We start from the raw sequence: 25,815 nt of genomic DNA, 5'->3' as shown, positions 1-25,815 counted from the left end.
TTTAGTTTGTAAACTATAGTGTAAATTGGCTGTGCTTACTGGTCCGGATTAGCAGCCAGAGAAAACATCAGTCCTCATTCTGTCAGGGGACAGCAGTAACAGGGGTTAACTTCTTTTGGCATGACATGTCAAACAGTTTTTAAAATATCGAGGTGCTTCGTAGGCCTTCATGCCAATACCATTTCATTTTCCCCCTGTTGTGTCATCCATAGTTTGTTTAGTGATTCAGTTGGGAGCAAAAAGCAGAACCAGCAGCTTTTTTTGTTACCATAGAAATAGATCTAGATGGGCCATTGGTGGCCTCTTCCAGAACAAGCCTCTAGATTAGGTAACCAGGTTTCTACACTGCAGAAAAGAATGTGCCCTTCTCTGCTGAAAAGCTTGCAGGGGTTGACCCATCATCGGTTAGAAATGCACTTGCAGTTGTTTTTCCAGAAGGGCTCATGACTCTCAGCCCCACCGAGCCACCCACAGACATTTGCTTGCTCTCACATTTGTTTGGGGAATAATAACATTTTATTATGATGCTTTGGTTGGATTACACACGATGTGGAATTTGCATTGCCTCTTTGAGACTAGTATTGAAGAACTCTGTTTCGCTTCATTCCTAAGCAAAAACCATAAGCAACACACTGTCCTGCGATGTTTAAGTCTTTCGTTCAAGTGCCAACCCAGACTAATTACAAAACAATTCTGGGACACAAAACCAAGCTACCGTTGCCCCCCTGGGACTTCTCAATGGTTCCAATGGGAAAAGTGAAGAGCAGGTTTAACGTGACATCTGAAGATGCCAAGGAGCTCGGGGCCAGGGTGTCCTGCACACCTTCCTGCACACACAGAGGTGCTTTTAAAATACCCTTTGCAAATCTAAATGCAGAAATGCAGTACCCTTTCAGGAAACACTTTTGGAATGTGCCCATTTTCTGACATCAGTGCTACAAAGAAAGCCCTGAATACTGCAAGGTAATGGAAATTCAATTAAATATTTGTTTTATAGAGTAATCTAACTAGATGGCAGCACATAACAGCTTACTGTTTTGTTTAGTTTGCAAAAAAAAAAAAAAACAACCCCACAAAAATGTGTTTTTATGTTTTAGAATGTAACCGCAATGCAGTAAAAAAAAAAACCTCTCAAACTGGACGTCTTATGAACTGTCACTAAAGATATAGCAATCTTAGGAAGCAGTACAGATGACGTAGATGTGATGAGTAAAGCAGGGTACATCATGTCATTATTCCAAGAAATATCTGTATATCACAGTAGAGTGCACACAGACAGATGAATACATGAAAAATGTTTGTGCAGTCTACAATCAGAATTAAGATGATTTGGAATTATTTGTTTTTATTTTTATTTTTTACTTTGCAAAACAGGAAGAGGTAATATAGAGAACAGGCAATAAAAGCAAATAAGTCACTCTACCCTTCTGAGTCCATTTGGAAAGTGAGCCAGGATTTTTTTTAAACAGCAACTTATTAACCAAATATTTATTAACAAAAACAAAATTATGTTTTTGAACTACCTGAAAATTGTAGTGTTAAAGTAACACACAAAATCATCACAATCATTTGTTTTATATATGATTACTATATATATTATATAAAAAAAGCAGTGCTGCCTGACCTGTGGTGACGCAGTGGATAAAGCGTCGACCTGGAAATACTGAGGTCGCCGGTTCGAAACCCTGGGCTTGCCTGGTCAAGGCACATATGGGAGTTGATGCTTCCAGCTCCTCCCCCCCTTCTCTCTCTCTGTCTCTCCCTCTCCTCTCTAAAATGAATAAATTAAAAAAAATAATAAATCTTTAAATAAAAAAAATAAAAAATAAAAAAAAAGCAGTGCTTTGACCCAAATGATTAAATTGCTCATTTACACTGATGTTTAAAAATAATTACAGTGGAGGTAGTTCAGTTGCATAAAATTGTGAAAATTGAGCAGTTATATTAAGGGATAACTTCTTTTAACTTTCTGATGAGCATAATGATTTGAAATGGTTGGAAATAAAACATTAAAAAATATATAATACATATACTTCTTAGCACTGAGACTTTTATTACTGAATAATATTTTTGCTTTTTCTGAGGTGCTTTTGAAATCACTTGATGCCCTGAAATATTTTTAAATAAATTGTAATCACTGAATCAAGCACTATTATTGACTCTTCCGGTTGGCTCAGCAGTAAAGTGTTAGCCTGGCGTGTAGAAGTCCTGGGTTCAATTCCCAGCCAAGGCACACAGGAGAAGCACCCATCTGCTTCTCCACCCCTCCCCCTCTCCTTCCTCTCTCTCTCTCTCTCCTCCTGCAATCAAGGCTCCATTGGAGCAAAGTTGGCCCAGGCACTGAGGATGGCTCCAAGGCCTCCGCCTCAGGTGCTAGAATGGCTCCAGTTGCAACGGAGCAATGCCCCAGATGGGCAGAGCATCACCTCCTGGTGGGCTTGCTGGGTGGATCCTGGTCGGGCGCATGCAGAAATCTGTCTCTCTGCTTCTCCACTTCTCACTTCAGAAAAACACCAAAAACAAACAAACAAACAAATATAAAAAACCCAGAACACTATTATAAGCAAGTAGAAGGCACTTGCCATTTTGAAGATCAGATAGAATTGTGTGTGTGTGTTTGTGTGTGTGTGTGCATGTGCACGCATGTGTGTCTCAGGCTTCTGTATGCCAACCATTTAAGTTCCTCTTCAGTCCCAAATGTTGGTCAGTCAGTACAGCATCAGCATCTTGAGTTCACTTATGAACAGGAAGAATAGACCGGTCCCTCTGACATGTGGTCCTCGACCCAGGCTGCCCATTAAAACCCACGGGGTGGTTCTAAGTACCTGAATGCCAGGGTGAACCCAGGAAAAGTTAATCCGAAGCGTTGGAGGTAGGACCCTGGAATCCACACTTTTTAAACATCCGCCTCTGATTCCAAGTTGCAGCCTATGTAAAAAATCACTGCCCTAAATAGTCAACTTAAGTTTATAAAGTTTCAACCTCCTAAGCTAAATGAAGTCAAATACTTGGAGATGGAACCAAGTTAGCATTAACCTGAGAAATAACAGTGGCGCTAATTCCAAAGTCACATACATAAAAATATTTTTAAATTGGGAAAATTATTCATTATTTTAAAGTTGCCCTAGGCTAAGAATATGAGTTTAAAAATTCTTCTTGTTTTTCAATTATAATGAAGTCTATAAAAAAACAGGCTTCAAAGAATATTTAGAGTCCTTTTGAAAACCCTCATAGTCTGATCTCCTCTCTTGCATCAACCATAGTAATGTTTCGTTTCAATTATATATTTCCTTGCCTAAGGCAAACCTATAAATAAAAATAAAGGATATTTTATTGACTTTTTATTGTGTTATTTCACATAGAATCTTATTACTTGAGGGCTAAAAGGAGGCTTTGAAATAATTTGGTCAAACCTCCTTATGCATATATATGAAGAAAGAATGGTCCAGAAAGGTCAGTTAGAGCTGCCCTTGGGCTCATTAAGGACACAGGAGAGTCAGAACCAGAACTCAAGACTCCCGACTTCCACTTCACTCTTTCCATGTGACCAACAGAAAGGACCACAAGCCTGCTGGGCTGTCTGCCTCTTCCCAGTTTCCACTACCTTTTCTTTCTAAGAGAGCTCTGAGGAGAACAGGTTAGTAGATGATGAAGGATACATGCAAGGAGAGAATGCAATTGAGGGGAGGGCATTGTAACTATCTTTTATGTAACATTTAAAGAAACAGTTGGCTGTTGTAGTATTTGAAGACTCCAGTCGGTACACCTGGGCATATGCATGAGACTGGATTTTTTTATTTGTTTAAGAGAGAAAAGTGTCTCAAGAGTAATGAACAGGCCATGAACTGATTCATTTACTGTTAAGTATGGGCATATGCATGAGACTGGATTTTTTTTTTTATTTGTTTAAGAGAGAAAAGTGTCTCAAGAATAATGAACAGGCCATGAACTGACTCATTCATTGTTAAGTATGGAATTTGTAACAAAGGATTACTTTGACACTCATAAGTCATTTATGAATCTTTAATTCTGTAAGTCTGCAGTCCTGTGGATTTTTGTACGGAAAAAAAAAACCCCAAAACCTACATCTCTCTATTCAGGGACACTGGATGAAATATTTTCAGAAAATGAGATATTTTCAGTGGAAATTCTTGCCTAATATGTCACCACTTTGAAAATGATTAAAGAAAATGGGGTCCCCCCAGCAGAGGCAGGTACTTTGACTTGTCAAATTTAAGTTGGACATTTTCTCTTAGTTTGGAACTGCCACAAAATGAGCCCTTTCATGTTCTCAATAATACCAAACCAATGCAATCCATCTGTTCTGCTAAATTATTTCTAGTTCCCTAACCAAAGGCACTGCTTTTTCATGCATTTTATCGTGATTTTATGCCCTTTATTATATTTTACAAAAGGTTCTGATTCCTCCAGGGCCAATGAGAACTGATTAGGACACTGGCCCCAATCCAGCCTTTGAACACAGGAGGGGAAGGAACAGAACTGTTTCCTTTTTTCCCTGCTCCTTGGCAGAAAGAAACAACACACATGAATCTATACCGTGTGTGTGTGTGTGTGTGTGTGTGTGTGTGTGTGTGTGTGTGTGGGTGGGTGTGGGCAGGCCGCATTTCATCCTGTCACAATATGACTTCGGAGATCATGTTCAGATCATTCCTTCTATAATCAGGTTGCATTAATGGGCTTTACTCTGGAAAGACTGTTTCTTTAGGAAAGAACCGTGGTGTGTTGTGAGACTCAGCAATGTGATCATTTTTAAAGTCCTTTCATCAGACTTCCAACCAGGATGGAGACGGAGGTTCTGAGCCCAACGAGCAGCCAGGGGCTTAGCAGAGAGTGGGCCCTCCATGCCCGTTAGTTCCTCTCCGACTGGCAGGGGAGAAAGTGCCTATGTGTGGGTCACACAGAATGAAGACAGAACAATGGACACGTCCTGCGTTGTAGGGTTTCTCTTTGAAGAACATGAAGGAAGAGCTATCAGCTCTCTTCCCCAGACCTAGATTAGCCAGGTACTTAAGACCCTTGGAATCTCAGCTGAGATTCCAAGATATACCCACATGAACGCCATCTCTGAAATACATTGTGTTTCCAAATATATGTAGAATTCTCAGAAATCCTTTTGGTCAGAACTGTAGATGACTGTAGTAGACATCCGCAGACTGAATATCTCTTGAGAACGGAAATCATTATCTCCCTAAATTACGATGATCAGAGAGCACTTTTTCCTATTTTGTGACTCATCACGCTGTTGACCTTTGACTCAAGAGAGAGAAATAAAGGGATAAAGGGTGCACAGGAAATAGACAATATGGGAAGGGATTCAATGAGAATATTTATATTCACATGTAAACAAGTAACGTAATAAATTATACATGATAATCCCAGAAAATGAAAACCACTGGAGACCTCCATTTGAGAGGGGGGAAAAAAAGCGAAATTGACAAATCTAAGACATCTGATGAAAGTGAGGCAAAAGGGAAGTATTCCAGGAGACTGTGAGTTAAGGAAGGAGGAAAGTTTGTAGCCATTTCAGAATTTTGGGTTTAGTCATCCTTCAGGTTCCCACAGCAGTGCCTCAGGAGATGTGAGTCTCAGAACATGCTTTCTCCACACCCTTCTTCCAGGTGGAGACATTTTTCATGTTGGTCTTTTTTGAATTTTTTCACAGTTCTCCTTCTGAAGATACATGTCTGTCCTGTTTTGGGTCTTATTTGCCAGCAGCCATGGAGACAGAAGGCAATTGTTAAGAATAAGTAGTTCTCATATTTAGTGTAATTATTTTTTAAAAGAAATATATTTTATAGTAATAAAAGAAGAGGGGGTGACGTCAAAGCAGTAAAGTGACGTGTTACATTTTGATAGGGCCAAGGAAGACTGAAGTGTGAACTTGGAATGGGGACTCTGAGAGTAAGTATGTGTCAAATGGGCCAGGCCTGAAGCTGTCTCCTTACTGATGGTTAGTGGATGTTACACAAGGCGATGACTGATACTCAGTTCAGCAGGTGTCCTCTTATGATTTCTTAGCACTTGAGCTACCTTGAATTTTTGGATCTTGTTAGCAGATTATTTTTTCACATATGTGACTGAGACCATGAGAAGTGATGTTGGGACAAGCTTGGAGTGTGGTTGTAATGAAAACAGAAAGATAAAATTCTTATCAATGGTCTTTAATATCGTACCAGAGACAGAAATTCAATTTAGAGCTGAAAAATATATTTATAGAAAAGGGAAAAAGAAAAGAAATCGGTGAAGCTTTGGTATCAAAATGTGGGTCTGATTATTAGCTATAGAACTGACATTATTTGAGATATAGATGTTTCACTGTATCCATGTATAAAATGTTAGTAGCTATGGATTTCTTAGCTTCATAGAAATGAGAGCAGGAAGCCCTGTAATTTTATGATGTTCATTATTCTGCCTGATAGGACTGATTGCCACAGTCTGGTTGCCAGGGCTCTGCTCGTTCCAATTTTAGATGACTCAGACCATGACTTTACCACTATTTATTTTGGATTTTCTACCAGCTGAAATCTCACAGTTAAAACGTTTTGCTTTAATATTGACTTTAAACTTTCACTTCCTACTTTTATCTCATTACTTCTCATTCTATTGCTTTCTCATTCTACTGTACCATAAACATTTCCAAATTTAATGTTTATCAGCAAGACACGCAGGTCAACGACATGTTCATTTATTGATCAGAGCAATAACTGACCAGATGGTCATCACTAAATTTGCCTTAGTTTTCAACATTGCTTACGTGATTTAATTTCAATATTTAACACCTACCTGGGAATAATTTTGTGAAACATATTTTTACTTTTCTAGAAATGTAAATTGGGTGTCAAAAGGAGGGAATGTCAATACTATGACAAAGAAAATTCTATAAGCATTTGTTTGTTTATTTGGCAAATAATGGCACAGTGTCAAGAAGTTTCTGGTTTCCATCACTCATGTTACCTACCTGTTCCCCCTTGGGTCCTCTGACCACTCCTCTCTCACTGTTACATGACTTACTTTCAGTGAAAAGCACAGCTCTGCCCTCTACTCAGTAAACCCCTAGGAACTGTCAGTAGAGTGAGGTTTCCTGGCCTGTTCCCTCAGTAAATCACACATCAGTAGCAGCCCCATCACCTTAGGTTGAAACTGGAATTGTCCCGGTCCTGGGAGAGGTATTGTCACCTAATGTGTCTCAGTCAGCTGGAGATTCCATGGGCAGAGATATGAAAGGGCAGTACTCCCTGATCAGATTCTCTTTGAATTTCACTGTATGTAGTTCTCTTCTAATATACTACCTTACAAGCACCTGGTTGTAATACGTATTTAAGGAACTAGTAACACTGTCTGGGCAATTTTAGGAAATATGGTAATTTTCAGAAGTTGAGCTAATTCACTTCCCTACAGTGACCTGGTGTTTATTGGGCTCGCAGATATGCCCACTGAGAAATGTGGCCAGAAAGAACACTTTGCATATTGACTGACTGAGCCTCAACTAAATGTACAGTTTTGTCTTTGTTGAGAGACCATTCTTTCTCAGATAAAGGAAAAGTCTCTGCCTAGCGTGTGTGTAAGAATAACAAGTCTAGAGTGTCTCCAACTCTCTGAGTAAGCAGCAGTTATTGTTTTTGTTTAATTTCCATTCTGTCACAAATGAAGGCTTTTATAAAATACATTAAATGTGAAATACTACAAAAGGAAAGGTAATTGAAGATCATATTAGATTCAATGGACATAAAAGATTCTATCAAATTACTATCAAAGTTTATAAATATGTACTTTGAATTCTATACAGACCTCATCATAGACCCTTGGTAAACAGTTCCTGAACTGCTTCTGATCTCATAGGACACACCCTGGGTAACATTAGTCTAGATTAACACTACTGTGAGGTGTACGCACATGGAGTGATCAGCGTATCTGTCATAATCAAATGCATTAAAATGTATGTGTCTCATGTCCTTTAAGAAATAATAAGGAATTTGTTTCAACAACTTCTTTTAGGTGAGTGTAAAATAAGATGTTCACGAATGTACTTCTCAGCTAAAGAGTAGACTCTACTTCTTTTTAAGCTGATACTGTTACAAAGGAGTTAACTATTAATTTCTTTGTTATAGTTTTTTTTTTTATGCCGAAGAAGAATATGTTTTATGTCAACTGCCCATTTAGGCGTAAGCAATCCATTGGTTCTGAACCTTGCCCACTCTCATTTTTCAAATAGTATTTTGGTACTTTACTAAGCAAATCAGTGTCACATTCCTACATGATGAAACTCAGCCCATTATTAATCATCTTAAATGCGACTTGGGGCCTTATTTGCTTCTAAATGTTGTCAGTGGAGTACTGTAGGCTTCTGCTGTTTTCTTTCAGCGAATCCAAGGTCGAAAAGCCAGCCTGGAGGAAATACAGCTTGTTCACTCTGAACATCACTCACTGTTGTATGGCACTAACTCCCTGGATGGACAGAAGCCGGACCCCAGGACACGCCTAGGTCTGTATGGGCCTCCATTCTACTGAGAACAGCACATTCCAGCACTGTCATTAGTCAAGGCTGGTGTCAGTTCACAATGCTTGGCAAGCAGTGTGACAAAAAAAATCAGCTTTTCCATCAGCGTTGCTCTGTGGAATGAGTCGTTTGCAATAGGGGCCAATGTAGATTAAGAAAAATCTTGCATTAGAAAAATGAACATGCAAGTACCAAGATGTTTACTTTCAAATTAATCCTTATTTGAATAGCATTTCTTCACTGTATTTTAGCACACAGGAATAAATGCATTGTCGAGTTTGTTTGCTTACATTTTTAACCTAAAAGAAGAAAGGTTTTCATGTTCTTTTTGCACGTTTATCTTCACCTTTTCCTTTTGTTTTGTATCGTTCAGTTTTTTTTGTATGACCTTGACAGACAGAGAGCATAGTACAACTTCTTTTAAGTGAAAACTCCTTATGCATTTTAAACCTTAATGTAATCATTTTAATATCTAGCTATGGAATTAAACAGTAAATAAGATGGTGGAACTAGAAAACTAATAAACATAATTTTTGTTAATGTATTATTCTTTAAGTCATTGCCATCAGATTTTAAAATAAAATGAATGTTGCACTGGTTTATATAAACTTTATACGAGAGATAAAAATAACGTATTTGAAAAAAGTTTATTACAAACCTTATTTTAGTTGAAACTATTCTATTAAGTTTATCAATAACCTTTTACAATGGAATAACAGTAGACAACATGGTGATATATGCCAAAACAACATTTTCTTATCTTTAACTTTAAAAAAATGCATTTTAGGGTTTTTTCTTGTTCTCTTCTATCAATAAAACTTCTTGTGTGAGTCCCAAATCATTGGACTCTCACTGAATTCAATATTATTTCAAAATTATTTCATGTTAATTGGTCTAAAATGATTCAAAAGCAAGTATATGACATGTAGTAGGCAGACATCTTGGAAAATGATAATAAGGGGAGATTAACAGTTACCCATTATAACATTTACAATCTGCATTTTCAAAAGGAGTGGTGGATATCCCTAAATTTATGAAGCAGAGGCTTATGGGTGAGTGTGTGCACACACATGTGTGTGCAGGGGAGGTAGTGGTAGCTTGGAAAGAAATTGTCAGAAAGGGCAACACATGAAAGTTATTCAATTTTTATAAAACATTATTAAAATTTGAGGATGAAAATAAATTTGTATAGAATTAAATCTATATAAATATCTATAAAGGCACATACCTATTAAACATATATATTCTGTATGTTTTCTTTCTGTTGAAGGACGGAATCTCTACACATGTAGCTCCTTTACATAAAGTACTTTATTTGTTGTGGATATTATGTAATAAATGTCCTTATTTTTACATGAACTAATAATCTCACACAATTTACCCACAGATGAATTAAACCAGACTTTCATGGTTTTATGATGTCAAAATACTCAAACATTCAAAGATAGAAAGCCATGTTCATTTCAATTTTTTTTTTAATTTAGTTAAGAAAAAATAAGTAGCAACCACCCCCTTTTTCTTACTATGGTCTTAAACTATAAATAAGCCTAGACATAAGACTAGATATTTTAGATTTAATTGGGAAGAAATTACATAAAAATGTTTGAGAAGTATTAAAAAAAAACCATTTTCCACATTTTAAGAGAAAAAATATATTTGTGAAAGAAATGAAGTTTAAACTTGAACAACTTAGAAATATTTATTAATGAAACATGGTAATACAACCACACCATTTTTTAAAAATGAAAGTTGACACTTGAACAAAACTAATCTCAAAATATGCAAAATAAATAGCATTTAAAATTTTGATGATTTAAAAATAAATTCCAATGTATATTTTAGACCTTGGTCAATTCTGTTCATGTATATATGCAGTGAACATACAAGTACCAATAATTTAATTTTTAAGTTTAACTTCACATAAATTGGCCACTTAGTTTTGAGTATTTAATGTAGGATAATATTTATACAATTGATGATTTTAGAGTTGGCTTTGGATGTATACGTGGAATTCCTTAGCCACCTCTCAGGGACAATGCAACAAGTTCAATATTCTCTGTAGGCCACACGAGTAAATATAAGCAAGGCTATTATTCATTGCTCAGTCTTGTTGTCAGGCTCAAAACTCAACTTTGGTCCATATCTGAACTACTTCAGTTTCTCATGTGAATCCAGAAATCAAGGATTTTCCTCAGTTTAAATTCTAAGTGAATGATTTCATCCTTTCTAAACTTGAACTTTCCAGACTTTTTTTGAACTTGAACTTTCCAGACTTTTTTTGTTCTGTATAAGATTTGATTTCTTCTGGCTTGTTTTCTTATTTAGATCTCAATAAGTATTTGTATTATTGAGATCTAAATAAAACCAGAATGAAGCCACCATGTGTAAATGTGTAGAAATTTATAACCATCATGATATTTCTCTTTATCCTTTTCTTTCACTCCTGTATATCCTTTTTCTTCCCCCAATTTACTCCCAAAACAGATTTGTGTGTGTGTGTGGGTGGGTGGGTGTCTGTCAATCATACACACATTGAATTAAAATTCATTTAGTTTATGATATTCCTGAGCCTGATTCACCACTCTTGATAGTTACTTTCTGGAGTTAAAGGAAAAATTTAAAAAGAAATTCATTATGACCAGACCTGTTAGTCTTTGTATCTTGAAAGATATCTATAGCTTATAAAATAATTAGATAATGTTCTTCATTTGTCTCTTTAAATACTCAAGACCAGGTGTGGCCAACATACGGCCTGTGGGCCGGATCCGGCCCTTGGAATGAGTTTATGCAGCCCGCGATTAAATTTTTAATATTCTCTGCACGACGCACTGTGGAAATGAAATAAGTGGTACTTTAAATCGTTACACATAAGCTATGGTATCTAGCCATTGTAAAACAATGAAAGTTAAAATCTCAGCTACTCAGAAGCGGAAGTGTCTTTGATTATTGGAAATCGAGATATTTCAGAAGATAGTGATATGCGGAAAAGAATTCCGCGTGTGACTAATCTAAGGTTAACTTCCAATAATTGGTCGAATGAATTTGCAATACTTCTTTATTTTTTTAAAAAAATTCCATGATAAAGATTTACAACTTTTGCCTGACCTGTGGTGGCGCAGTGGATAAAGAGTCAACCTGGAAATGCTGAGGTTGCCGGTTCAAAACCTTGGGCTTGCCTGGTCAAGGCACATATGGGAGTTGATGCTCCTTGCTCCTCCCCCCTTCTCTCTCTCTCTCTCTCTCTCTCTCTCCCCCCCCTCTCTATAATGAATAAATAAAATCTTAAAAAAAAAAAAAAAGATTTACAACTTTTGTACTCATCTGCAATTTTTATAAGCAATTGAATAATGGCAAATATGGAAATTAAAAAAAAACTTGCCAAGGAATATTTAGTAATCTTCAGCTCAACTTATATTTGTGAACAAATCTTTTCCTTAATGAATCTAAATAAAAGTACAAGATAAAGATTGAATGATTTACATTTAGAGGCTGTGTTAAGAATAACTACTACAAGTATAGAGCCAGATATTAAAAAGTAATAGGCGATGCAAAGCGCCTCAGCAGGTCACATTAGTTTTTTTGTTAGTTTGTTGTACTAAATTACTTACATTTATTCATAAAGAAATTACATAATAAAATTGTGTTTACTTAAATGAATCGTTTTTGTATTTAACATTTTTAAATTTTATTATTTCGTCTGGCCCGGGGACAAAAAACTGTTGGCCACACCTGCTCTAGACCCTGTAAGGTGACACTCTGAGAACATTCTCTCCAATCATTTCTGCTATGAGGTTTTCTTAGCATCACTATTCCTATCGTTCTTACTACCAGTTTCATTATCATGCGGCTACCCAGAGCTCAGTTCCTGGATAAGGCAATATAACATTAAAAAAAATCCTAATCAGTTGAATAAATTAAAATCTTTTGCATGCTACTGAATTGAAATTTATGGTTAGTTGTCTTTTTTGTATTATGTAACCATTACTAAATACAAGTCTCTTGAGCCACATGTCATTTATTTTGCTTATTCTCTTAGAGTTTAAATAAATTTCTAAAAATTATTGCATTGTAATAGTATTTCTCTTTATTATGGAGTAAAGAATTCAGATATTAAAATATACAATATTATTTATTTTAATTTCACATGTGACATATGAATACATCCTTGCAAAATATTTAATAACACAAAAATGTCTTTGTTATAAACAAGTTAAGCAAACTTTACCCCTCCCTAAGCTATTCATAAATTTTTAATGTATCTTTTACTGTTATCAGTGTTGCAGGTTTAATATTTTTTCATAACTTCTTGTTGTTTACTTCCTCCTTTCATGAAGATCCTTATCTATAATGAACTGTGCTATATTTTCATTTGGACTTTCATTTCTGTTTATTAGTTTTCATCTATTGGCAATTCTATTTGAAAAATCAATTCCTACAATTTATTGTTTTCAAAAATCAAATTTTGGCCTGACCTGTGGTGGTGCAGTGGATAAAGCGTCGACCTGGAAATGCTGAGGTCGCCGGTTCGAAACCCTGGGCTTGCCTGGTCAAGGCACATATGGGAGTTGATGCTTCCTGCTCCTCCCCCCTTCTCTCTCTCTCTCTTCTTTCTAAAATGAATAAAAAATTAAAAAAAAAATCAAATTTTTTCTTTGACATTAAAATCTATTTAGACTTTTATTGGTGTGACATGTGAATTCAACCACAAACCTGTTTTCAATTTTCATTATTATTTCATTGATCATCAATAGAACAAATGACTTGAGAGAGGTGGAACAGGGGTGTGCACCTGTTTCAGTCACTGATCTCAGGCGTGGCCCAGCTGGGGCGCTTCAGAGCCATGTGACTGTGATACAGAAATGCCCACTGCCTTTCCCTTTAATTCCTTTGCAAGGCAGTTTTTAGTCTAAGAGGTTTAAGAGTAATTATTTTTGTTTTCTCTATTTGTGTAGTTGATAATGTAGAAAATAAAAGTGCAGATAAACACAGTGACTAAAAATTCCATGAAGTAGTGATACTAAGAGACAGTCACAATTAAGATTTTCACATATATTTTAAAGACAAAACATTTATGCTATATAGATCCCCGAGTAATGTTATCCTCTTTGTAGTGTTTTGTGACTTGTTTATTTTAAAATTTTTAAAATATTGTAGATGCTTAAGTATACTTAGTCTTAGCTATATCTGAAATAGATATTAAAAATAAATCTGTATAATTGAAGAGATGTTTTAATATCTAAAGCATTTAAAAATGACAATGCATTTTATAAATCTTGTCTTTAAAAACCACATTAGAGGGATATACTCAGTGAATAGCTGAGTTATTCATAATAAAGCATAAATTTAAAAATGTTGCAATATATTATGCAAAGATGGCCCAGGCGCTGGGGATGGCTCTGTGGCCTCTGCCTCAGGCGCTAGAGTGGCTCTGGTAGCAACATGGCGACGCCCCGGAGGGGCAGAGCATCGCCCCCTGGTGGACAGAGCGTCACCCCATGGTGGGCGTGCCGGGTGGATCCTGGTCGGGCACATGCGGGAGTCTGTCTGACTGTCTCTCCCTGTTTCCAGCTTCAGAAAAATGCAAAAAAAAAAAAAAAAAAAAAGAAAGAAAAACAAATCTTAAGGCTCAAATTTCATAGGTGTTTGTTTATGTGGGCAATAGACTCTACATGTAATAATATTTTTATTCATTTGCTGTGAGTTTTTTCCTATTTATAATTTGATAAGTTTCCTTCTGAGTTAAATGATAAATACCAGGTAATATAATATTATGTTATTATGTGTTAATAATGATGATATGTTAATAAACATATCAAAAAACTAAATTAGATTTTAGGAATTTTACAATTTTAAAACTGTAATTATATTCCCAATTTATATATTTTTTTTATATCTTCTTACTGTAGGTGACACCTCTCAAAAGTTTTTTTCTTCATTACCGTGTGGTGGACTTGGGGTAAGTATGAGTTTGTCTACTGATCTTAAGTAACAAACTTCCTCAAATATCCCTTTGATTTATCTACTCAATTATATTTAAGGCTGTTTCTCAGTGAAAGTTAGAATATACTGCAGGACTGGCTACATCAGGGGTCCCCAAACTACGGCCCGCGGGTCACATGCGGCCCCCTGAGGCCATTTATCCGGCCCTGCCGCACTTCCGGAAGGGGTACCTCTTTCATTGGTGGTCAGTGAGAGACGCAAAGCATGGCATTGCTCACATACAATACTACTTCCAGTGACGTGGGATGCACGCCTCACGGCTCCGGAAGCACGTCACATCATTTGTTACATCTGGCAGTGACAAATATGGAACTGGACATTGACCATCTCATTAGCCAAAAGCAGGCCCGTAGTTCCCATTGAAATACTGGTCAGTTTATTGATTTAAATTTACTTGTTCTTTACTTTAAATATTGTATTTGTTCCTTTTTTGTTTTTTTACTTTAAAATAAGATGTGCAGTGTGCATAGGGATTTGTTCATAGTTTTTTATAGTCTGGCCCTCCAATGGTCTGAGGGACAGTGAACTGGCCCCCTGTGTAAAAATTTGGGGGACCTCTGGGCTACATAATTTGTAAGGCTCAATGTCCAATGAAAATACAGATCTCCTTGTTCAAAACCAAAGAATTTCAAGATGGCAACAGTAGCGCATTAAACCAAGTGTGAGAGACCTGTCTAAGTGTAGGGTCCTGTGTGACTGACTGCACAGGTCACATGTTCCCCAAGCTGGCTCTTTTCTTTTTTTAGGCTTTTTATTTTATTTTTATTAATTTTAATTTATTATGTTAATATGGATTCAAGTGTCTCAATATAGCACCGTTACACCCCAACCACGTGCACCACATTGCACCCTCTTTGTCCTCCTCCCCCTAACTCCCACCCCCTTCCCCTCTGGGATTTGCTGTCCTGTTTTCTGTATCTGTGTGTTATGTGTATATAATTTCACTAATCCCTTCACCTTCTCCGATCCCGTCCCCTCATCCCCCTTCCCTCTGACAGCTGTTCCTTTGGTCCCTGTGACCCCACACCACTTTGCTCCTTTTTTTTATGCTGGAGAAAAGGTAAATATGAAAGGGCTTTGTAGTGGACTTGAATCTGCAATACAGTCCCACTGAATATACACATACATTATGTTCCTGATGAAATGGCATAAACTTCACCAAGCACTTTGCATTGTGGGACATTTTGTTCATGAACCTCCTGGGGCCATTTTTGTCTTTAATAATTAACAAAGTCTTTTTGACCCAGGATATTTATACCACATTGCAAAGACAAATTTGTTTGAACCCAGCGACGTATGAAGAAAAATCTCTGCCTTTTTGTGGCTGATTAGAGCATACCCTACAGCCTGCAATCTATTTGAAGTTAACCCTTACTAATAATACACCATCATCCCATAGAACTAAGTACTAAGTCACGTTAGGACATCATAATTCTAGATCAAGTTTCCAATGACTAAGGAATTTAAGTTAATTAGGTCTCTTGGATATTGAAGGGAAAGAACAAAACTAGTCCTGTGTATGTACTATGTATTAGTCAATCTTTTGCTATAACTAAGTTTTATGCTATAACCATATATTTTCAGCTAATTCTTTCATTTTGGTGATGCTAGATTTATCAAGGATAATCTTTTTATACTTTACCTGTGATTCTGCTTTCTAGAAATAAGAATGGCCACTACAACTCAAATCTGGGTAGACTTTGCAGTGTACCAACATACTACACGGGTTCAGAACAGCTTGCTAAGATAGTCATTATTAAACACCATTTTGCAGGTGAAAACCTGAAGTCTCAGAAAGGGGGGTTATTTTCCTGAAGTCACAGAGTAAAGGGTAAAAGGCTGAGACTATGAGGTGGATGGGTGTGTCCATGGGGAGGAGTTCCCAAAGAGTGTGTGTCTCAGGTCCTTCCATGGTTTCATCTTTAACGGGCTAGCCATCGCCCCTGAAAGCCAGCAGTGTGGGGACATGGCTAATGTAGGGTGGTCCCCTTTGAGGCAGCTCATCAGTGAACTTGGCTTTTTGAGCCCCAGCACAGTACAATCATTGCTCCTTATTAATGTTTGCCAATTTTTAGCAAAGCTCCTGTGAAGTCAGGAGCTTGCAAAATTATTCTAGAAAACAGAGGATGAGCTGATTTTTTAGTTTGGTTTCATTGGCTTTGAGATTATTTTCTAACATCTCACGTGGCTATTTTAAGAGAATGGCTGGTTACCTGCAAATGAAGCTAAGAATGAAACAAAGCTAAGGACTACTTAGTGGCTATGGTGATGGCGAGGAAATCAGAACTGTTAGAAGAGTGGTCATCAACCCCCCACTTATTTACAAGTACATTTATCCCATGACCCAGATTGAGATGAGGACAGCTCCCTAGAACCCACTTCCCAAGTCCAATCTAGGCTGTGTCTATAACTCACAATCCCATGAATGCAAAGTACCTCTACCAAACTGCTCTAAAACCGTACCAGGGTATTTCTTTTCTTTACCCAAAAGTGCTCCAGTGAACTCTTAGAGGTATGAAATGAATGAACAGTGCCTGCCTCTTCTGACACAGTGTGTGTTGTAGAAAAAGACCTCAGTAACGTCCTCAGACACTGCCCTAATCCAGATGATGGCCGTGTGGTGGGTAACTCTAACTTGGGCAAACAGGTAGAAGGAGGAGGACTTAAAAGCTTCACTGCATTAATACTGGAAAGGGCTAGAGAGAGGTATCTCTATTTACCAAATTGGCCTACCAGCCTTCTAGAGTTGCTACAGGTCTAGGTGAGTGTGTGTGGCTGTGTGTGTGCATGCACACGCGTGTGTACATGCTTGTCCTGTTGATGCCTAGTTTGATTCAGTCATTTTATTTACTTCAGGAATCAAATTGTGTTCTTGGACATTAAGGTACCATTTTGCCCCCTAAGATCTTTCATTTTGCTATATGTCCTAAGACAGTGGTCCCCAATCTTTTTTGGGCCACGGACCAGTTTAATGTCAGAAAATATTTTCACGGACCGGCCTTTAGGGTGGGATGGATAAATGTATCCCGTGACTGAGACAAGCGTCAAGAGTGAGTCTTAGACGGATGTAACAGAGGGAATCTGGTCATTCTTTAAAAATAAAACATCGTTCAGACTTAAATATAAATAAAACAGAAATAATGTAAGTTATTTATTCTTTCTCTGCGGACCGGTACCAAATGGCCCACGGACCGGTACTGGTCCGTGGCCCTGGGGTTGGGGACCACTGTCCTCAGAGAAACTCAGGGTCCTCAGCATTTGTACTAGTCTAGACTTTTACCTCCATGAGGACAATTTTAGACATACTAAGCATTTGAAAGATGCCCAGTATGAACTTGGAGTGGCCCAACTTGGCAACATAGCGGCACCCTAGTAAATTTGGAAACCGCTGAAAATGCTTTTGTTTTAGGGCAATCTTCTGGTTCAGATTTTCTAAGACAAACCCATTGATTTAAATTCTAAATTACTTAATGCTCCCCAATTGTCAAAGTAAATTCCAGTTACCTGCAATATATATCCTCCTATTAGATGGGTTTATAATATACCTACTGAATGCTGATGGCTTTCAAGGAGACGACCCAGGACATTATGACATCAGAAATTTCGCCCTTAAATTCCACGTGGTAATTTGACAGTGTTGTTCAGGTAGCTCAGTGGGTGAGTAGTATTTAACGTGCTTTAAAGTATGCTCTCCTGAGTTGCATTTTGAGCAACCATCTCAAGGTCTCTGAATTCTTTTGTGTTTGGTTTTCATTTTGTTTAGTTACTACGGCATGACTCATTCCTGATTTCTGGGTGATTGCACTGTAAGAAAATGCACCAGTTGAAAAGAGCGTTTTAGCAAATCCCAGGACTTGGTCATCGCACAGTGAAACAGATAATTAAGGGCCTCTGGAAACAAAAGCCAGCACGGGCCCACTTTAGTTCTCACTCCTCAGGGTATAGCACTAAAAATAGTGATCGTTTTCCTGGCCATCTGACCTGCTGCTGTGTGAAGAAATCTTGAAGTCATTTCTCAGCCTTATTTTTTTTTCCCTCTTCACTTGATAGGCCACAAAAAAAAAAAAAAAAAAAAAAAAAAAAAAACCCCCACAAAAGCAAGGACGAGCAGGCTTTTATGATAATGTCGTCATCAGCTCCCAGCTTCAAACGCTTCTGCGGCTTTTGAGTTGTCATTTATAACTTGGAACTGAATCGACCCATAATTCCCCTGATACACTTAGAGAAATTGATAACAGACCCTGCACTTCTTTTATGGCTCGGAGGAGGCAACTCCAATCACATCACTATTGGCAGGCAATATTATTTTTTGACATGGTTGTAAAAGTATAAAGGGGCTTATGGCATTTGTTTAGATGAGGAATGGGCGCGCAAGCTGTGCTGGGGTTTATAGGACCAGATTAGCGAGAAGCAAAGGGAATATGATGTTTGCAAACAGGATATGATTTTATATATAAGTTTGGGTTTCAGGCTCTGGTCCCTGGGGGAAACCCTGCAGACAGCAGAGAATTCCACTTTTATCCTACAACAGACAAGCTCCTAGTGCCAAAAGGCAGAGAACTGAACGTGGTCATTGGGCAGTGTCAGACCCTTGATTGAAGGAGGAGGAGCTATGGAAGAGGCAGAACAATTCCCTTGGAGGAATGAGGAATTGCAGAGCCCGGGCAGAATCCCGGCCAGCCTAACTGGTCAAAGATGTGCCAGAAATGAGGCTCTGCGAGTTTAATCAAGGCACTTTCTCCGGCAGCAGCTCGGTCCGTCTGTGAACAGGAAGCCAGCCTTTTTATTCCAGACCTTTCCTCTGTCCGTATTCTATTTGATTACACCTAGCTCTGACACACCGTGGGGGGGGGAGGGGGGGGAGGGATGTCATTTCTTGTGATTTGGGGAAGGGGGCGATGGGGAGAAGAATTAGGTGATTGTGGGGAGGTAATTTAAGGCTCTTTTCAATTGTTCTGAGGTTTTTAGCAGACGTTTCAGTCCCACACTAACTACACTCACCGTACAGGAGGCAGGTTTGGATGAAATGCCTCAAATTTTCTTTCACCCTGTCAGGTTTAAAAATATACGCTATCCCATCTGATGTATACCATTTACATATGTATGAATATTAGATGTATACATATATATATATTCAGAATAAAATTCTAAATTTTTACCTACATTTTAACCTTCATATTCTTTTTCTATTTAAAATATCCAGTTGGTCTTCCACATTTATTTGCCCCAATAACAGTAAAAATAAAAATATTCCAGTGACCAGCCTTCCCAAGAACTGCTTTTACTTTATTGTGTTATTATATCAGGGAATTATTTATTTTATGACCAAATCTGTAGTTATACAAAAATCAATGTAACAGATAGATTTGGTTGGTACCTATTTCTTCTGCTATTGAGAGTGGGTTTGGTTTTCTTTGGAACACAATTCGTATTTTAGAATTGCATAAGATGTGTCCCCATAAGACGAGCGAAGGGCGGGAAAGCCAGGGTAAGACTGGCTGCCAGTGGTTGAGCGAGGTGCAGGAATGAGCCAGTTCATTGGGCCGAGTTGATCAATGTTGTGCTGGAGGGGTACCCAGGGGCGGGACCTCAGAACAGAAAGGAAAGAAGAGGTCATAGGGGGGGTTACTCAGCAGTCATAAGCCAATTGGTCGAGAACAACTAGGAACGACTGTGTTTGTGTGAGTTTGTGTGTGCGCGCAGGTGGGACAGTTGTGAGTGAGGAGTCGGGGGAAACATCCAGGTATTAACTGTTCGGGTTATAATAACACACCGTATTTCTTGACATTACACCAACCAGTTGCTGATTAATAGGTAATCTTTTTTCCTTCATAAGAATGAAGGAAATTCCTAATGCTTATACCAAAACTGGAAAGTTTCTAAAGTTTTGATATCTACTCAGGAACCTTTTCCTTTTATTGGAAGTATATACATCATGTGTTATTCCCACCCAGTTATCCTGAGCTCGCACAATGCCTTTTGTTACGTCCGCAGAAAGAGGAGGCGGTCACATCTGTTTCTCACGTGCCGTAATCAGGATAACGTTGATTTCCAAGTATTAATGTTCAGCTCTAAGCTGGCTTGCAATCAGGGCTTCATTTCCTCCACTGCTTGTTATCAAAGATACATCACAATCCTCTTCCCTCCAGCACACTACGAAGACCCACCCTGATTTGGAATCTCTCTTCTCCTCATCTCCCCTTCCTAATTGTATTTGGATTTTCATTAGTTTCAAACTGGATGCAAATGATACTCACAGGAACACCCCACAGCACCTGGAAAAAGTAAAACAGATAAGCCGCCATAATGAAGTTGTTTGAAAAGTTTGTTTTATGCTGTGGATTCCACAGAAAGATCATGTTGCCCCAGACTTGGAAAATATAGGACAAAATATTATGCAAGCCAGGGAATTACTTCTAAGTGACAGAGGGAGTTTTCCGGTATCGCACAGGTTATGCTAATTGTGTGTAAGCAATAATATTTGCAGGGATGTAGACAACACTTCCATAGAGATTAACATACATACATTGCTCTGTGTTGACTATGAAACACAAAATTTTATAGAATCTTTGTGTCTGATGTCCATTGCAGAAAAGAGGAAAATTAGAAATGAAAACCTTAACTTCCTCCTTAATTCAGTTAGCTGTTGCATCCCATCTGTGATTAAATTCCTTTGATTGCTTTGACATTACGGCTAAGGACAACAGGATGCACTTTGAAATTTCATCTTCATTTTCTTTCTTGAAGTAAACAGGAATATTGCAAAGGTATTAAAATTCTTCTGTTGTCAAAATGAAATCATCATCAAAGCTCTACATGTGTTTTTTTACATCCTTGGGACAACAACATCTATAAAAAATTTACATGTAAAACTATATCAACCAAAGTGATTCAATAGTAGGGAAGAACAGTACATATCCTTTTCTAGAGTTTCTTGTTCTATCCTTTTTCTCTGTTCTGCAGTGATTTTCTCCGCTCCCCTATGTGTCCTCATTATAAGCACTGAGACAAGAAATGGCACTTTAGATTCCACAGTTGCTGAAGGTAAATGCATTTGATGATGTTTAAGTATTGATCTAACTCAAGACATCTATGGTTCCGTGAAACAAAAACTCTAAAAAATTAAAACATACTTGAATAAATTTGAATATACAGTCATCTACTGATTACTACTTCTGACTGTCAAGAAAACATAAGGCCTTATCAGGCGTCCCCAAACTACGGCCGCGGGCCGCAATGCGGCCCCCTGAGGCCATTTATCCAGCCCCCACTGCACTTCTGGAAGGGGCACCTCTTTCATTGGTGGTCAGTGAGAGGACCACTGTATTTGGCAGCCCTCCAATGGTCTGAGGGACAGTGAACTGGTCTCCTGTGTAAAAAGTTTGGAGACCCCTGCCTTAGGTCAAGAAAAGTTCAGAGTTCACAAAGGGACCGTGACTACCTAGGAGAAGGGACCTCAAGACAGGCTCTCTGTGCAGCCTGAATGCAGCCAACTCAGTCCCACCTCAGCCTGTCACTGTGACGTAAAACAACCACATTTCCATTTTTCCCTTTGTCATATTTCCACCCTGGATAGTTCCAGCTCCAGAGAGCCGTCCTTGTAACAAACTAGTAATACCCAATACATGATATTGGCGTATCATTGTTGGATTTGTCATTGTGAAGAATTTTGACAGAAAGTTCAGTGAAGTGTAATGACTAAATTTTCAAATAATCATTTTCCTGCAAAACCCAAAACTAAAATAAATTAGTTGACTGAACACTTGAGACATAGCAGTCAGTTCACAGTGAAGTTCCGGGAAGCTAGTCGTTCCAAGCCCCCAAGTAGACCCCAGAGCTGACTGTGCCAGCAGCAGCATTGTTACTGCGATGCAATGTCTTCATTTTAAATATAAAACAATGAGGAATATAAAGGACTTTAAATACTAAGCAGTGACTTATCTTAGAAAGCATACATCGAAACATTGTTTTATGAAGGCTAATGAGACTATTAAAAGAGAAATACATTTAGAATGATATACATCCAGATCATTTGGTTAATTTATTCTGTTATGATAAATATTATGATTAATATAGTCTTTAATTAATATTTGCCATGGGCACATATGTATGTATTCTTTATAATGAAAGATTTCTCAAAATCATCCTATGCCAGTTTGAAATGTGATCATTCAAAGAATTAAAAATAATAAAGCCTGCAAGTAGTGAAATTCCTTGTTACTAAAGAGATCACTTTTTTTTTTTTTTTTTTGCTATTTTTCTGAAGCTAGAAACCGGGAGACACAGTCAGACAGACTCCCTCATGCGCCCGACCGGGATCCACCCGGCGCGCCCACCAGGGGGCGCCGCTCTGCCCATCCGGGGCGTCGCTCTGCCGCGACCAGAGCCACTCTAGCGCCTGGGGCAGAGGCCAAGGAGCCATCCCCAGCGCCTGGGCCATCTTTGCTCCAATGGAGCCTTGGCTGCAGGAGGGGAAGAGAGAGACAGAGAGGAAGGAGAGGGGGAGGGGTGGAGAAGCAAATGGGCTCTTCTCCTGTGTGCCCTGGCCGGGAATCTAACCCGGGACTTCTACACGCCATGCCGACGCTCTACCACTGAGCCAACCGGCCAGGGCCTAAGAGATCACTTTTTTTACTTAACCTGTTGACTTCCCTTAAGACATTTCAACATCCATCCATTCATTTATTAAATACACATGCATTGAGGGGATTCTGTGTGTCAAGTACTAGCAGTCTCTAGCCTCATGTTTTTCTGTTACATTTTGATGTTATTTTCCTCTCTGATTCTTAGTTATCTCTCTTATTACTTTTATCACTTTTTCTCTAGGTTAATCCTCCATTTCTATTCATCAATTTTAGTGAGAAAGATCTGGGAGTTAGCAGAGATATGGATAGAAGTTCATCAGAGTATCTGGACTCAGTTGAAAAAGATTCAAAGTCTTTTTTCTTTTGTATTTTTCTGAAGCTGGAAACAGGGAGGCAGTCAGACAGACTTCCACATGCACCCGACCAGGATCCACCTGGCACGCCCACCAGGGGACGATGTTCTGCCCCTCTGGGGCATCGCTCTGCCGCGACCAGAGCCACTCTAGCGCCTGGGGCAGAGGCCAAGGAGCCATCCCCAGCGCCCGGGCCATCTTTTGCTCCAATGGACCCTTGGCTGCGGGAGGGGAAGAGAGAGACAGAGAGGAAGGAGAGGGGGAGGGGTGGAGAAGCAGATGGGCGCTTCTCCTGTGTGCCCTGGCCAGGAATCGAACCCGGGATTTCCTCACGCCAGGCCGACGCTCTACCACTGAGCCAACCGGCCAGGGCCTCAAAGTATTTTTTCTAATGAAATATTTTTATAAGACAGCTCGTCTCCACTCTCTTTGGTGGAGGCATCACATCGTTATTCTGAATGCTAACAAGGGCAGTTTCCAGCCTCCGTCCACTACTCCATTAGTGTCGAGTAGGAAAGGCATCAAATGTCAAATACTAATTGACAACTAGTCTCTGTGACTTGGGACTTATTATAGTCACAGCTTCTGGTGGCTACCACAGCTTGGGGAGAATTTATTCATTTCCTTATTTATTTATTTACAAAGTAAATATTTATTGAGTGCTTATTATGTGCCAGGAACTGCAGTTACATCCCAGAACAAAACAAAACCCTCTATCCTGACGGTTGAACTTATTATATTCCAGTGTGGGAGACAGATAAGCAAACAGTTATTAGTTTAAATATGTGTGTGTGTACTGATGAATGTTACGGAGGAGAGAAAGCAAAGAAGGGCGTGTGGAGGCGGCTGCAGCGGAGGGACAGAACTGGCGGTTGCTGGGAAGAGCTCCCTTTTGCAGATCAGAACTGAGGGGCGAGCGATCATCTGGGAGCCTTGGCCTCTTGTGGTGACTACCTCCAAGAGGGATACAGGGAATAATTAGGTTGTACTGAGCACCCAAGGCAGAATGATGGGGAAACAGTTCACGTTCAGGGGGCCAGAGGGTGGTGTGCTCCGCATGTTGAGTTCTTCACTGCTTCCTATCAAGATGTGGACAGCTGGGAGTAGGGGTTGCTTTATCCAGAACACAGAGCTCCGGGCCTCCTTTTTGACTCCTGCATTGAGGGGTGGTGATGTGGGGGAAGACAAGCTGAATTTTCAGGCCCAACCTGAGATCCTGAGATTGCCTTTGAAATCTGACCTTGGAGGTCTGGAGGAGATTGAGGCTGGGGGCACAGCTGTAAAGAACTCGGAGATCTGGGACTCAGTGGCAGGTCTTGGGCTGTGAGACATCTGGGTAGCTCTACATCTTAGCAGCATTATGCACTTTAGGGTTCACAGTCCCTGGGGACATTATTCAGATGTAGTTTCCTGTATAAATTGTGCAGCTGCAAATTAGATACAGTACTCTAACACCTGCCCATATTCAAGCATAATGAAAATGCCCTCAAATTTGCATGACTTTTCCCAGCGCCTTTTCGAGTTCATTCTAGTGGCTTTTTGAATGGCACTGTTATATTGTGGCCTCAGTTGTCTCTAGCTGGTCCCTGTTAATTTATATCTGAGTTGAAAGAGTCAGGGTAACGGATTTGTTGATTCCATTTGGTTAGTGCACAGATCAAAGGATGGTGACTTTTCAATTTTGTCAAAGTCAATTGTGTGTAATGCAAGGAACTGTAACTCTGGGATCTGAATCAAGGGACATTTCTTACTAATAGCTATTGGTGTGCGATCCTCAGCATCTTCCATATTGAATAAAACAAAGCCATAAATGCCAGCTAAGTTATTTAGGATGGTATTCTAACCATATAAGTAAAACAGTAACTCTTTGACACTAATGGGGTCCAGAGGATTGACTTTAATGATGGAATTATCTCTCAGGTGGAGGAGCAGGTCAGATGCCCTGGCTTAGTCAGGGGCTACGGAACTCTTGACCGTATTGGTTCTCGCATTTCTGGGCTACTTTACAGTCTCACATCAGAGACTAACTATTCTCTACATGCAGCTTCCAATGATAACCTACCTTCTGTCTTTTAATCCTTGTAACAATTCCAGGAGTCTCATAACAAAAAGTGTGACTGAGGCTTTCTATCCCACAGAAATGGAAACTGAGCCCAGAGAGGGGAGTAACTTGTTCAAGTCACACGATTAGTACGTGGTGACGTAGAAAGCTCTTGATTTCCAAGCTCTTCACCACCGACACTGTGCACACACAACTCGCCCTAATTTCAACCTCATCCAATTGTCAACACTCCTTTCCCGAATGAGAATAACCCTAGCCATAAGAAAGCACAATTGTTTCTCTTGCCAAAAGCATTCT

The 25,815-nt window shown here is 38.9% G+C and overlaps 1 protein-coding gene across 2 annotated transcripts in view; it reads left to right on the top strand.

Moving 5' to 3' along the window:
- Positions 1–25,815, top strand: part of HDAC9 (histone deacetylase 9) — a 1,019,027-nt gene that overhangs the window by 679,048 nt on the left and 314,164 nt on the right. For both annotated transcript variants that reach the window (XM_066354134.1, XM_066354133.1), the window contains exons 16-17: positions 8,383–8,503; positions 14,425–14,474. In XM_066354134.1, coding sequence (XP_066210231.1) covers positions 8,383–8,503; positions 14,425–14,474 — 171 coding nt within the window. The remainder of the gene's footprint in view (positions 1–8,382; positions 8,504–14,424; positions 14,475–25,815) is intronic.

The sequence above is a fragment of the Saccopteryx leptura genome, chromosome 12 (genome assembly GCF_036850995.1).
Source record: "Saccopteryx leptura isolate mSacLep1 chromosome 12, mSacLep1_pri_phased_curated, whole genome shotgun sequence".
NCBI classification, from domain to species: Eukaryota; Metazoa; Chordata; class Mammalia; order Chiroptera; family Emballonuridae; genus Saccopteryx; species Saccopteryx leptura.
The sequence above is the reverse complement of the archived record's forward strand: the minus strand, read 5'-3'. Positions and strand labels throughout refer to the sequence as shown.